The 15,426-nt window shown below is 34.1% G+C and overlaps 1 protein-coding gene across 1 annotated transcript; it reads right to left on the reverse strand.

Moving 5' to 3' along the window:
* Positions 1–7: 7 nt before the first annotated feature.
* On the reverse strand, positions 8–7,405 carry LOC104085770 (wax ester synthase/diacylglycerol acyltransferase 11-like). The gene is made up of 8 exons (XM_018767159.2): positions 7,347–7,405; positions 6,447–6,964; positions 5,799–6,037; positions 2,949–3,021; positions 2,769–2,836; positions 2,454–2,666; positions 680–817; positions 8–447 (listed from the first exon to the last, which is right to left on the reverse strand). Exons 1-8 carry the CDS (start codon positions 7,388–7,390, stop codon positions 292–294), a joined length of 1,449 nt encoding a protein of 482 aa, XP_018622675.2. The 5' UTR covers positions 7,391–7,405; the 3' UTR covers positions 8–291.
* Positions 7,406–15,426: the final 8,021 nt, after the last annotated feature.

Raw genomic sequence — 15,426 nt, forward strand, 5'->3', positions numbered from 1 at the left:
ACAAGAATTGGGGAAGAAAAAAAACCTCAGAAAGAGGCTCATTACTTTATTGTTCAATAACAGAAAAGATATGCAAGGAACTTGTGTACTCAACTTCTTTACATGTAACTGTACCTCTACAGTCTAAATAACCCAGGTCCACAGGTGAAAGAATTTTTATACCATCAGGTCACCTAAAAGATAACTATATATAATAACGCATAATAAGTGGAATTAGTGACCTGAAATAAGGCAATCAACCTGCTACAACAGGATAAATTACACTATCAAAGTGTGTGTGAGTAAATCCTTTTAATTTTTGCAAACAGTTTGTGCAGCTTCCTTCATTTCCAGTAAGGCATCTTGAAAACACTTGGCTAGGATTTTGGGGTCAGGGATGATGTCTTTAGCCACCAATATTTGCATGTCAGCCCTTCCTGCATAGCTCACCATGTGCATTGTGATTGCCTGAATTAATATCATAGCATTTAACATTAGCAAAAGGCATGATGATTTATGCTCTCATGAAAGAGTTGATAAATTTCTTCTCATCTGTGGATAGAATTATCCGATATTTGTACTGATGAGAGACAGCGGGTACCCCGTAAAATTAGTCGAAATACGCGCAAGCCTAGCCCAAATACCACGATTATATTAGAAAAAAAGATAGACAAGAGGCAATAATACATAAGAAACTTACATGAGGCAGGGCGCTAGAAGTGACTCTAACGGAGGATATGCGGTTCCCTACGAATGTGATATCCTCTTGAGGGCCGATCACGTTTGAGATTGTAAATGTGGTATTACTAAAAATTCTGTAGTTCAGCAAGCTAGCCGGCTGCATACCACAAACGTAGAACAATAAAATATGAGTTATTAAAAACATTAAAAAAAAAACTGGAAAATTGCAGCCACATTAGAAGTGGTATCTACAGGGTATGCCCATTGAAAATGCTAGTTAACTCCATATACCTTTGAAATATTTATTTTACCTTTGTATACCTATTTTATAAAAGTTTATTACTTTTTAAACTTTTAATCTCATTATATGCCATTAAATAAATCTCACCTTTTAAGGAACTAAATTATCTCACTCCAACTTAATAAATCCCTTAAAATACTCCATCATCCCACGTTTTAAGGAATTAGAATTATACATGTTCACCAAAAAGTCCACCCCCCAGTAATTTCTCTATGAAGTACTCCATAATCTTTTTCTTCTTTTTTATCTATGTAATCAAAAGAAAAATAAAATAACGTGACAATGTTCTAATTAGGGATATAATATATAAACTAAAATAAAATATTAGAATATGCTATTCAAACCAATACACCACAATATCCTAATGAAAAATACATTATTCAAATCAAACAACGATGATATTCCAATTTAGAATACAATATGCAAATAAAATATAACACAATATTCTAATTTGGAATACAATATTCAAATCAAACATATCACAATATTCTAATTTGGAATAAAGTATTCAAACCAGATTTTTCAAATTAAAAAATTGTAGAATATTTTTTGAGTATTGTATTCCAAATTAGAATATTATTGTATGTTTTGTTTGAATATTGTATTCCAAATTAGAATATTATAGTATTTGAATAATGTATTACAAATTATAATATTATGGCATATTTAGTTTGAATAATATATTCTAAATTAGAATATTGTGATATGCTTGGTTTAGATAGTATACTTGTCATTAGAATATTGTGATATATTCGATTTGAATTGTATTTCAAATTAGAATATTATGGTATATTCAAAATATATGAGAAGATTTGAAAGTATAGAGTATATAATATCAAAAATGAAGTTCTGATGGAAAATATGAATATGGTTTAATTAAGGGAGATGTGAATCTCAAAATTCATTGAGTACAGGTTTCAATAATTAAGGCTATATTTAAGGGATATTATCCCCTTATTAATAGTGGTTGTTACACACATAAGATTCTCTACCAAGATATTTGATGTAATTTCTTTATAGGTATACAATGTAACTTTCATAATTAAGGCATAGTGAGTAAAGAGATTTATAGAGGGGGTATACAGCGTTAAAACCCCTTTTAACAATCCGCTCTAAGTTTAAACGGGTTGAACTATGTTCCATTTGTTAAATTGTTAATTTTGACTCAATGGGTTAAACTCGAAATAACCCGTAAAACTATTGAGTCAAAATTCCAAAACGTGCAACTCCACAAGTCAAAATGCAATCCAAACATAAAAAAAATTTAATAGAACGACAATAGTTTTTGTATTTAATATTTTCTAAAGCAAAATTTAAAAAGAAGAGGTAAGGTCATGTTGGACGGGTTGAGTTATGACTCGTTATTTGACCAAAGCAAAATTTGGAGGGGTTCAGTGATGACCGTTTTATTAATTTAACATGTTTTGATTCGTCCAAATTTGACTCAACTTTTCCATTTGACACCTCGAAGTATAGAGTCTAAGAAGTGTACCTTAACTCCGAAATAGGACATAACAGTATCTCCAATTTTGTAGGAGCAAGGGCCCTCTAGTGATAACTTTTTCTTGTCAATCATTTCTTTAGCTCTTCTTACATACTGCAATGGATCACTTCCACCTTTGTGATAATAAACTGGTAAGAGAAGCATGCCAAATTTGTTACCCCACCTTGCTCCCGATTTGCTATTCATCAACTGGGAAAAGTCCTGAAAAAAATGTTTGAGGTTAACAATGTCTGGTCTAAGACGTGACATTGTACAAATGATATAAATTTCTTATTGTTACGTTTTGTAGTTAAGAAGTTACACCTGTAATCCAGATTGTTTTCTTAAATTCACCATGGCAACTCCAGTGATCTGAAGCCCTTCTTGCAGAGCTGCAAATTAAACCAACGGAACCAAGTTAATTAATATATTCTAGTGTTAAATTTATAGAAGGATATTAGGAGGTTCAAGTGGTGTAATAATTATATATGGGATTTATTTTACCTTTGGGAGATCGAAGATCCAGGTACCTAGAGAGCCCACACGATATGATTCCAAAGAGGACATCGTTGATAGTCTACAGTATTAAGAAATCAAGCATTTGCATATTAGTACTAGGCAGTGGCCGAGCTCGCACTCTTTTCTTGAAAAATTATATTGTGTAGCTAGGTAAATTATTTATTTATTTATTTATATAGCATCTATATATTGACATCTCTACTCCTGGCTTCATCATGGGTACTAGACTACTAGTTGTTTTCGTGGATTTATATTGAAGGTCATATTTGTCTTGTAAACAGAAGAGAGAGTCGGCAAAGGTTGTGGATTTCTTCAGTCTGCGATAATTGAAAATTTTGGCAACGAAACAAAAAATGACAAAAATGTTGGGATTTACACCTCTGCTTAAAGTAAGTTCAAATGCATGCGCTTCAAATTCTCACACGAAACTCTTCAAATGTTAAAAATAAAATTTATTTTCTTTTTAAACTAGGCATCAATATTACTGTATTTCATTTTTTTAAAACTTAACTTTATAATTTCATAAAAAATCCTATTAGTACTTGCGAACCCATTAGTTTCAAGGCCTAACTCATATACGGAAAATTTTATTCTGTGTCACATACTCATGTGTTCATTGAAATTAAGTTTGGAGCATTATTTTTAATAACTACGTAATTTTTTCTATTAATCACCAATTGGAGCATTCAAAATCAGTAGCTAGTCTATCCAGCTAGCTATTACAGAATACGACACGACTGTCAACTGACCATAACTATACCTAAATACAATCATAGAAAAACCTTAGGGAGTGCAACAATATCCATAAAATTAAAGAAAAATAAAGGATAGGTTCATTTGTTCGAAGATATTTTCTTATGGCTATTTCTTGTGGGACTTTAATTATTCTAGTTGTCAAGCATATTTGACAAATGACTTTTCACCTTAAACTTGGCTACTTCGATAACTTGACACGCCAAACACGAAAAAAGGGACGGTTGAGCTTTGACATGAAAATGAATGGAAAGAAATAAAGAGGAAGAAGAAATGACAACTTTCTTCGTTGATGTAAGAATGATTTGACATGAAATTGAACGAAAAGGAAAAAGGAGGAAGAAGAATTGAATCCGTTTTTTGTGATAAGATCGAATTTAGTATGAGGAATATATTGACTACAATCTTGTCAAACTTAAAAATACAAATCAAATACTGTAACTTATAGTCCAAAATATTTATATCAACTTGTAAGAACAACACACTCGGTTATCAATACTTTTAGAGAGAAGTTTGTCTTGATCAGTTCTCTTATTTGGAAAGAAAATAAAAGAAGAGATCGAGTGCAAAATGGGGAACATTTTTTTAAAAGGAAAATTGCAGTTTATCTACACACACCAAAAAAAAAAAAAAAAACAACAACAACAACAAGTCAAAGAAATTCTGAGTTTCAATATGTACCCTCGATGTCACATTCTTAATCAATTTACTCTCCTTGACCGTGCATTGAACATAGTTTCTTCACAAAAACAATTATAATGGACCACGTATAAAATAATTCAAAAATCAGAAAAAGTAAATCATTAGTTTTTCCAAAAATTGAAAAATCGCCATTTTTTTTAAAAACAAATGCGAATAAGAATTTTTCAATGAAGTTAGGGACACATAAGCTAACACACTCTGCATTTCAATACCCAAACAACCAGTGATAAATAGAGAGACAAGGAATGAATTAATGACAAAATACCCCTAAGGCAAAGCGAGTATAGATCTTTGTCACATCCTCCACGTACATTCCACGGCCACAAAATTTTGCCTTTTTATATCACCACTAATTCTAGCTAGGAATGAAACGGTCTAAATTCAGACGCATCAATTATTGATTGAGTCATTAATTTCCCTAACGTGTTTTCCAACTATAGAAAAGAACAACGACTAGCCAATCGATTAACTGACCGACGAAACGTGTACCTAATTCGACCCCTAGCTCATTAAACATTAGTACGACTAATGCATATGAATAATTAAGGCTCCAAGCTTGTCCCTATAAAGGCTGATAGGACATGATTTGTAGACATGCATAATTAATGCATATGATTAAGGCGCTAAGTGTATAAATAGGGTAGTTAGTATTTTAAATGAGAGTTTAATTTTAAGTGTGCACGATTACGAGTCCTACAAAAGGTACTGTCAATGCAAGGCCACTTGCATTCTTCCATTTTGATAGTATTGAACATAAATTCCCATTGACGAAAGTGGACAAAACATTTTTTTTCCAAAATAGATGGAGAATAGTTCATTTGGGTATTTATTAATGTTGGCAATATTAGTTCTTTCTTTTTTCAATTCAATTATGCACCTTCACTATAAATATTAATGTCCATATTTCCTTTTACATTAAAAGGCAAAATAATAAATGGACAAATATTGGGCTAAGTCAGAATAGATAAGAATATATTGTCGTTGGCTATATTAACCTTTTTCAACTGATCAATCATACCCCCATATGTTAAAATTTAATGTCCTAATATCTGTTTCTTTAACATAAAATTTTCCAAAATGTATTACACTCAAAAGAAAATCAATTGAGCGCACTTTTATTTTGTCCACAAGATTACTTTGCCAACTTTATCGTTATGGTGGATCACTCATGTATTCCCTCTATTTTCGTTAAGTATATTAAATGGCTTGTCAAGTTGTTTAAAGGTCGTTATATGAGATTGGTCACATGGTGTCTTGCCCACATATATCTGGTCGTGAACTCTGAAATAATTCGAATCGATGCAATCAAATTAAAGTGTAAAAAAAAGTCAACAGTATTCCAATCTAATGTCATAAGAATGGAGGCTAGAAGAAACTCACAGCATTAGATATGGCTTTTTTGACTGTTTTCATGTCATCAATCTTGAACTTGGCCGTGGCCAGTTTCCGCGGCCATAGCTCAACACCAGCTCCGCCGCTTATGGCTGTCTTCTTATCCTTCAACCATAAACTTCTCAGACCAAATTTAATGACATACACCAACGTATACCATATCACCTTCATCAATTTCTTTAAGCTCAATCTCCAATGATTGCTTAACGAAGTAGAAGTCCCTATACCTGTTAAAGATGGGATGATTAAATAAAAAAAACTCAACGCTGTCAAATGATTTAAGTTTTTAGATAAGATGACAATACAATTCAAGATTGGAGTCAGAACGTACCGAAGTCTTAAGTTTGAATCTTACTCTCATTCATTATAAAAAAAGAAAATTCATATACATGACTCAAAAGAAAAGAACCACACTCATTCTAAGAGTTAATAATTTGGCCAACTTCCGGATACAATTTGACTAAATAATTCATTAATTATCTGATTACTAATTAGAAATTTTTTTCTTTCGATTCATCTATTTCTTTTGAATCTTAATAATATGGGCAGTGTTGAGAATATAATCAAGTAAAGTAAGTGTATATTCTACTGTTTAAGCATTTACTTTAGATAGTGACACAGTTCAACACGAGATACCTTGACTAGTCGGGTGTTGATTAGGATCATCGGCTCTGCGGCAACAAGACAAAAACATGGACATAAGTGAAATACCATCACCAAGAGCATGATGAAGTCTCAAAACAGCACATTTATGGGCTAGGAGAAGGTGAAATTCCCACAAGGGCTTGGTTACACTTAGCGGCGTCGAAACAGAGAGATCTGCTAAGTATTCGTTAATGGCATCTTCATCGGAAACTGAAGGATCATCGGTAAGAGGTTCACGGCGAATAATGAAGTGGTCATCAACGTTGACTTCAGTTTTACGCCAGCGTTCACGACCACATGAGTCTTTGACCATGATGCTGGAGAATCTTGGATGTTTTACCAATATGGAATTGCTTATTTCCAACTTGACAGCGTCAACGTCGAATGGATCGTGTACGGCAATGGCACAGTTGATAACTTGGTCCATTTCCGGCTGGACGAATAGCCGGCCGGCCGGCGTCAATGGCTCGTCTCTCTCGATCGTCATGGTCATAGGGAAGTAGAGACAACTGCCAAAGTTCAGGAGGAAGTTTCTTTAAATAGGAATACCCATCCCTCCTTCAGTTATTATGAGAGTTTTAATTATGCAAAGGCACTGACACCAACTCAAAAATTCTTTTGCTGTAAACCCAACTAATTCAAATTTTCGTGGCACAAGGACTTTTTTTTTTGTGGCAAAGTCGAAATTTTTTTTTATTGGAAATTTTAGCGTTCCTATCAAATAGGATTTCATTCTCGGGGCTAAAAATGAATTTCTGATTAAATGTGAAAGAAACTTTATCAATCCATCACATTCCTTATTAGGGCGCAACAATTAGTAACGTCGTAAAAGAAATGCAGTGTAGGGAGAATCATAAACATTCTCAAATATAGAGAATTAGTCTCACATACCTTAACTTCCTGATATTGAGCATAATACAACAATTGCCAACCATTTCAACTTTAACCTATGGCAATACAAGTCAAAGGGATTCCATATTAGCAATCATACTCATGTTTTGGTCACTTAGACATTTCATCAAACATTTTATGGGCATAAAGTCTCATAGCCCTCATTAATGGTGTTTATACACCCAACAACCCATTCTTTTGCTCCTAGATAAATTCTAAAATCTCAAATTTCTTATAATCAATATTATTATTCTTTACCCATATGATAAACAACACCCTTAACCAATAATCAACAATCAACAACCAAAACATATAGTCGTTCATGCTTTTCTATCAAATCCATCAAATCATATCTCATGAACTAGAGTCTATAATCATTAATCCAATACTATAATCAAGTAGAGGGTGAAGATATTACCCTTTTTACGTTCAATCCTCTTGAATTCGAGTTCTAGGGTTTCGTCTCTCAAAACTGATGTCTCAATCGAATATCTTCTAATGATTTGAAGGGTTTACCTATATTAATAAAGTTTTGGAGAATTCAAATTAACTTAGAATCACCATTAGAACTTACCTTGGATAGTGGAGGGACCTTTGAGGAGTTAGGTTCTTGAGAGCTTCCCTTTCTAGAGCAAGTTTTGGGGGTGTGGGAGACGAGGTAGGGCTTATAAAACGGCTTCCCAAGTGTGCCCCCACGCAACTGAAGGACCAATGTGTGTGATGATTTAAGGTGTTTGGAGTCTAAAAATATGAAGAAAAGGTGCTCTAGCTAGAGGAAGAGGGGTTGGATACGTCGCATCCAATCTAGAAAAAAATTAGATTTCGTGCACCCTTAGCAGTGAAGTCGTCCCATAGCATCCGCCTTAGCATCCGCACCTGGGCAAAGATGAGATGGAGGAATAAAGGGTGGATGCTTCGCATCCACCCTAGCATGCGAAGCTGAGAAGTGGAGGACGAGGTGGATGCGACGCATCCACCCTAGCATCAATCCCTGAAGCTGATTTGGATTAGAAATAGGAGAACTTTGGCCCACGACTTTTGTACGCAATATATAAACCAAAAATGCCTCTTTTAGGTCATCGAACATATTGGGAAGGGAAAAAAAGCCACGACAAAGCTGGAGAACCACGGAATTCATCTTGAGTTCTTATTTTTTCTTCTTTTATTGATTCTTATGCACTCTTGTGAATTATTTGATGATTGCATGAACATGAGTGGCTAAGAACCCTATTATTCTAGGGTCATGGGCGATACATGAATGTTGATGTTTGAAGTTTAATTTGACAAAGTTGATTTTATCATATTGGGTTGTTTATTTAATTCAGTTTTTAATTAATTTGCTGAGTAGCTAACAGTGAATTACTATCTACGAATCTAGAGTTGAACTCGAAAGTGGGAATTCTAGATTGCATATAGAATTAAATAAAGTAAGTTCTTGAACCCGGACATCGGAGAACGGATTCGCAATTAGGATAGAAATATACCTAATTGTCTTGCTCGGTTGAAATACAGGAAGTGTAAATGCATTCTTGTTAATCTTAATTCCATAGACATATAGACATTAAGGTAGCTTGAATAGGCGAGTAAGAACTCGCCAGATTCTTATGAGTAATATCAACCCTGTCAATCAACAATCCAGATAAATCAATTAGTTATTTTAAGCTAAGAATGCAACATGATTGTTAGATAACCCGTGACCCTGGAATATTATCTCCTATTGATTGTTATTCGAAATTATTTAAGTGTTGTGGTTGATCTCTAGTATTTTATTACTTGATAGTTTTTAGGTGGTAAATTAGAAAATTATCTATTTTGTGAGAAATCGATAAGTTATTTGAGTTTGAGTTAGTCAAAAGTTAATCATAAGTCTTTGTGCGAATGATACTTTACTCACTACTATATTACTTGACGACCACGTATACTTGCGTGAGTGTATTTGGTCGCAACAACTTTTTGGCGCCGTTGACGGGGAGTTAGAAATTAGCTATTTTTCTAGATTAGACTTTTTTTTTATCTATTCATTTTTTTTTGTTTAGTTAGTATTTGTTATTTATTTTAACATGGCATCTTGGAATGAAAATTATTCGAATGATGGTTATTCTTATTTTGATGATCCTTGTCCATATTGTAGAGGACCCCACTGGTGGAAAAATTGTCAGAATATTTCCGGGACCGTTTTGTGTGCACAATCTCAATTCTTTGAGTGGAATATTTGTAATATGTGTGGTGGTCAAGATGGCCATTGGGATGGTTGTCCTAATCCTGTTCATCCTTCTCTGAGCCCTTATTATGATCTTTCTAATGATGTTTCTGAGTTTGATAGGGGCAATGAAGTGCAGGATATGGAACCTGATGCATATATTAGGGATATTCTGAGGCAAGTAGTAGAGCAACAAGATGAACTCAAAAAAGATATGAAAAGAATGAGGGCAGCAATCACAAGAATGAAAGCCAATATGGAAGAATTGAATGAAGAAAGCGAGTACCAGCAAGAGAAAATTTTTGAAAAAGAGGAGATTTTGAGCCAAACTTGGCTGGTAGAACAGGCTAAAAAGTTAGAAATATATGAGGCTCAACGTGAGGAACTTATTGATGGGATGAGACACTTTATAGAGGGAAGATCTAAACTAGGACAAAGGATCGATAAATTTGGCACTACTATTCACGACTTGCAAGATCAATTAAATGCAAAGGTTATTGCGTCTAACGCCCAACAAAATAATAATGAGTTGTCAGAAGCTGAAAAGGAGCTTATACGCCAAATTGAGGACTTTGTTGATGATGCCCATGTTGAGAAAAGTACACTAGAGCCATGCGAGATAGTAGATAATGTAATATTTGAAAACTCTAGTGTGTGCACATATGAGGATATAAATAGTAATACAATTCCAAAGTTAGGGCATGTTGGTCCTCATTCTAAATATTTTTCGACATTGTATTTGGATCATGACATGGAAATCGAGTCATCTGAGCCTTTGGAGGAGTCAATGGAAGAGGAGCATGATGCTTACATTCTTGGATTTGTCGTGCCAGAGAGAAAAAATTACATTTCTCATATAAAGGCCGAGAAGTATAGAGTGAAAAATTTATTACTTGGCCTATTTATTTTTGTATCCCCACCACTGGAGCATAGCCGCAGACTGGATGCCATGTTAGGGGCTCAATTCATAAGTTCGAGGTGGAGGCAAAAAGCGGTTCACGTCGTGCCGCTACGTTAAATCAGGCGCTTGTTGGGAGGCAACCCAACTTTACTGCTTTCTTTTATTTTTGTTTATTTTTTATTTTATTTTATTTTTATTATTTTGTAGTATTTATTTTTGTTTTGTAGGATTATGAGCATAAGAAGCAAAGCCATTAGAAGAGTGCAAAAGCGAGCTAGATGGTGAGGACTAAGTGTGGGGTGCCCACACAAAGGACGATGCCTAGGGGAAGTTTGAGTACCTCGTGAGCCGCTATTGCTTTGGCCTTTGGCCTACCAGGGAGTATCGTTTATCCTCTTATTATTTATAGTATGCATTGAGGACATTGCTAAATTTTAAGTGTGGGGTGGGGAGATCGTTTGGATGAGTTTCTGTGCTATTTAGTTGTAGTACTCATTCTTAAGTGTAGTAGTTTTTGTGGGAAAAAAAAATGAAAAAAGTAGAAAAATTAGACTTTTCCCGACGATTGATCACCTAGACAGTTTTCTTGAGGAATTAAAGTCTAAACAAAAATCCAAAAATATGTCTTTTAGCTTTCTTTAGGTAGTAATAATCCCCTGTGGTTTTTCTTTGTGCCTCGGTTCTTTTCCATGGGATGTAGTTTGAACCGGGTAGCTTTTTTTCTTTCTAAGTAGATTAGGAATTTAGGAAATAAAAGGAGGAAGAATGATGAACCTAAGTGCCCTTGACTTATTTCATAGTAGCATATTTATACTTTGGCATGTGTAGTATCTTCTGTATGATTTGAAATTATTGATGATGCCTTGTTAAATTGGATAGCATGTTTTGTGGCGCCTATGTCTCGTTTACATGACTTATGTTCACCTTGTGCTTAATGCTTAATATCTCGTTGCTCCGTGAATACTTATATTGTTTAAGAGTCGGAATGTGACTGTCCTTAGTGAGTCATGTGCCATGTGTGATGAGGTTTTTGTGTAGTCCATGTATTGTACTTGTGTCTAGAACTTGCCCGGTATGTGAGTTGAAGCGAAATTTGAGGTGATGCTCGGTTTGAAAAATGATTTTAGGCTTTCTTTGATCTTTTTGAGCTTATTGCTTATCACAAATAAAATTTATCCCTAGTTAACCATTTTGAGCCTATTAACTTTTATTTGGTACCCACATTACAAGCCTATACCCTTTTTATTCTTAATTGATATTATTTTGATCCTTTTACCTCTTAAAGTACTTTAATTGTTAGATGAGCGCTAAAAGAAGTAAGAAGGGACTATGTGGATTGAACTCGCTCTCTTGTTCTTGTTGTGAGGGCACATAGTTTCACGAGGGATAGGTAACGTTATTAGACTTCTCTATGATGTTGGGTGTTCAAGCCATGAGTGCATCATGACATTGAGTCGGTTTTTGAGGTTAGGATTGTTGTGAGCATGTTGTTTTTGTTTGAATATTTTTAAAAGAATGACATAAGTAAAGGAAAGTGTATGTGATGCATATTATAGAGCCTAATTGTAGCAAATAACCATGGTCATAGGTGTAGTGTGCTTTGAATGATAAGAGCTTAATTTTATTTCGTCTACTATAGTGATGGTTTGTTCGAGGAAGAACAAAGGTTTAAGTGTGGGGTGGTGATGTTGGGCATATTTCGATATGTGTTGATATTACTTTACCCATATTTTAACTACTTTTTGATGCTATTTGATCTTTAAAATGCCCAACATGGTTTAATTATTGGTTTTATGACTAACTGAGTTGTGTGTGATGATTTAAGGTGTTTGGAGTCCAAAGATATGAAGAAAAGGTGCTCTAGCTAGAGGAAGAGGGGTTGGATGCGTCGCATCCAATCTAGAAAAAAATCAGATTTTGTGGACCCTTAGCAGTGAAATCGGCCCATAGCATCCGCCTTAGCATCCGCACCTGGGCAAAGCTGAGATGGAGGAACAAAGGGTGGATGCGAAGCTGAGAAGTGGAGGACGATGTGGATGTGACGCATCCACCCTAGCATCAATCCCTAAAGCTGATTTGGATTAGAAATAGGAGAACTTTGGCCCACGACTTTTGTACGCAATATATAAGCCAAAAACGCCTCTTTTAGGTCATCGAACATATTGGGAAGGGGAAAAAAGCCACGACAAAGCTGGGGAACCACGGAATTCATCTTGAGTTCTTATTTTTCCTTCTTTTATTGATTCTTATGCACTCTTGTGAATTATTTGATGATTGCATGAACATGAGTGGCTAAGAACCCTATTATTCTAGGGTCATGGGCGATACATGAATGTTGATGTTTGATGTTTAATTTGACAAAGTTGATTTTATCATATTGGGTTGTTTATTTAATTCAGTTTTTAATTAATTTGCTGAGTAGCTAACAGTGAATTACTATCTACGAATCTAGAGTTGAACTCGAAAGTAGGAATTCTAGATTGCATATAGAATTAAATAGAGCAAGTTCTTGAACCCGGACATCGGGGAACGGATTCGCAATTAGGATAGAAATATACCTAATTGTCTTGCTCGGTTGAAATACAGGAAGTGTAAATGCATTCTTGTTAATCTTAATTCCATAGACATATAGACATTAAGTTAGCTTGAATAGGCGAGTAAGAACTCGACAGATTCTTATGAGTAATATCAATCCTGTCAATCAACAATCCAGATAAATTAATTAGTTATTTTAAGCTATGAATGCAACATGATTGTTAGATAACCCGTGACCCTGGAATATTATCTCCTATTGATTGTTATTCGAAATCATTTAAGTGTTGTGGTTGATCTCTAGTATTTCATTACTTGATAGTTTTTAGGTGGTAAATTAGAAAATTATCTATTTTGTGAGAAATCGATAAGTTATTTGAGTTTGAGTTAGTCAAAAGTTAATCATAAGTATTCGTGGGAACGATACTTTACTCACTACTATATTACTTGACGACCACGTATACTTGCGTGAGTGTATTTGGTCGCAACAGTTTTGCTTAATAATATATAGATATTTAACTATTTTAAATTCAAATTCAAAAAGAGTAACTAATTATTAACTAACCTAACTAATTTTGTCCTAAAATTTGACACTTGTTTAATTTTTGTTGTGACACTTGGCATCATCACATTGATTTGCTTCTCCTATTCTATATAGATAGATTTGCTTCTCCTATTCTATATAGATAGATTAGACGGTATTCCAAAGATATATCTACTTTCACAAATTGAGAAGTTGTTTCTAGAGTCGTTACTATGTACTTATTATTCTAAAGTATATCCAGATAATGTTTAAGTTTTTTAAGAAAGTAATTTTATCTTTTAAGCCAATTTAATGGTACTCAATTCAAATGAAACTGTTGAATATTGAGATTTTGATGATTAACAAAGTTTGTTAATTTAGATGCAATGTTTGAAGAACCAGGTGCTTAATGTAGTTGCTTATCGGTTCTAAGAACCAGCTCATCAGGGTAAAGGACCAGCTCATCTGGTTGATGATTGTACGTCTGTGCCACACAGTAACTTTATCTCAAAGTTACCCAGGTTTGAGTTTGGTGGAAGAAGGTTGCTGCATATGATAAGGGTTGTTGCCCAAGAAGATACAAATAAATCAGTAAGACATAAGAGTCCCAAAACTTGTAGAGTCCTTGGAACAGTAGGAGCCCTATCAAATGAGAAACTGATTATGCATAGGACTCCTAGAAGATCTTGAAGTCCAGGCGTTTAAATACTATCTATTTTGGACTTCTCAATATCTCCTTTTACACATCAACGGCAGAACTTTATTTTGTTCACTCTAGTCGAGTATCAGTGTCGTATTCTTCTTGAGTCAGTCTAGTAAATATGTTTTAAGAAATTGAGTTGTAATCAAGTGTCACAAACAATTAGTGAGTTGGAGCGAGTGTTTGCTTTACAAGTTAGAGTAACTTATAAATCAAATAGTCATAGTAGGAGTACTGGAGAGTATTAAATTACAGTCTTGTAATTGATACATTTTGGCTCATTGTTCTAATGGAGTTGAAGTTGAAAATCCTACACAGTAGGTCGTGGCTTTTGCATCTTTTAAGTCGGATGATTTTCCACGTAAAAATCGTTATGTTTACTGCTTATTTTACTTCACGTTTAAGAAACACAGTAAAGAACCAATTTTTTTAGTAATTCAAACGGTCACTCAATTTAAGAGAAACGATCTAAAAATCACAAAGGGTAGAATACTATTTAAATATTACTAGGAGCTATGTATTTTTTTCAGGCTATATGTATATTACAGTGGCGCTTATATTTTTTATTTTTTTAAAAAAAAAGTGGCGCTTATTGGCCATAATATTTGGTGTACTAACGTTCACTAGTTTACTTTTGGTGGGGGAGCAATTTCGTCCTTTAGTTTCCACAAAGCGCCTGGTATGGCCAATTTGTGTCCTACAAAAATAATTTCCTCCGTTCAAAGCTTCTTTCTTTTCGTTGCAAAAAAAAAAAAAAAAAAATTGTGTCATACTTGAGTTCTTGTTTTTCTTGATCTGTCTAGATAATTTGCATAATAAACTTTTTAAAAATTGGTCGAGTCAGATATTTTATCTGTAATTATTGTTGGTCCTCTATTATCGTGGAATGATATTACTAGTAATTCGGGATCTTTTTCTTTTTCTTCTTTCGGGTAGCTAATATTGACCATGTATTTTGTTGAATGATATTCGTGAATTCGAGATTTGTCAAGTCATGTTATCAACTGCTATATGTTAGCGGGCGTTGCTCATTTATGAATCAAGCCGCCGATTTAGAAAATTGGGTGCTAATGATACTGTTTGGTGGCTATTTCTTTCTTTTTTTAAAAAACAAAATTATTTTGCATAGGGGAATTGTTTTGTTTTGACTGGTCGAAATAGAATGCTTCAACCGTTGATTGAATTAAATAAATCACATATATGAATGATTTGCATCTCTATCCA

This window comes from Nicotiana tomentosiformis, chromosome 1 (assembly GCF_000390325.3).
Source record: "Nicotiana tomentosiformis chromosome 1, ASM39032v3, whole genome shotgun sequence".
NCBI lineage: Eukaryota > Viridiplantae > Streptophyta > Magnoliopsida > Solanales > Solanaceae > Nicotiana > Nicotiana tomentosiformis.

Excerpts from the sequence above, each read along its gene's own strand:
- LOC104085770 (XM_018767159.2), bottom strand. The coding sequence starts at position 7,390 with ATGGTTGGCAATTGTTGTATTATGCTCAATATCAGGAAGTTAAG. Across the intron at positions 818-2,453 it reads TGTCCTATTTCGGAGTTAAG|CCGGCTAGCTTGCTGAACTA; the intron begins GTACACTTCTTA and ends TGTGGTATGCAG. Across the intron at positions 448-679 it reads CTTCTAGCGCCCTGCCTCAT|GCAATCACAATGCACATGGT; the intron begins GTAAGTTTCTTA and ends ATATTAATTCAG.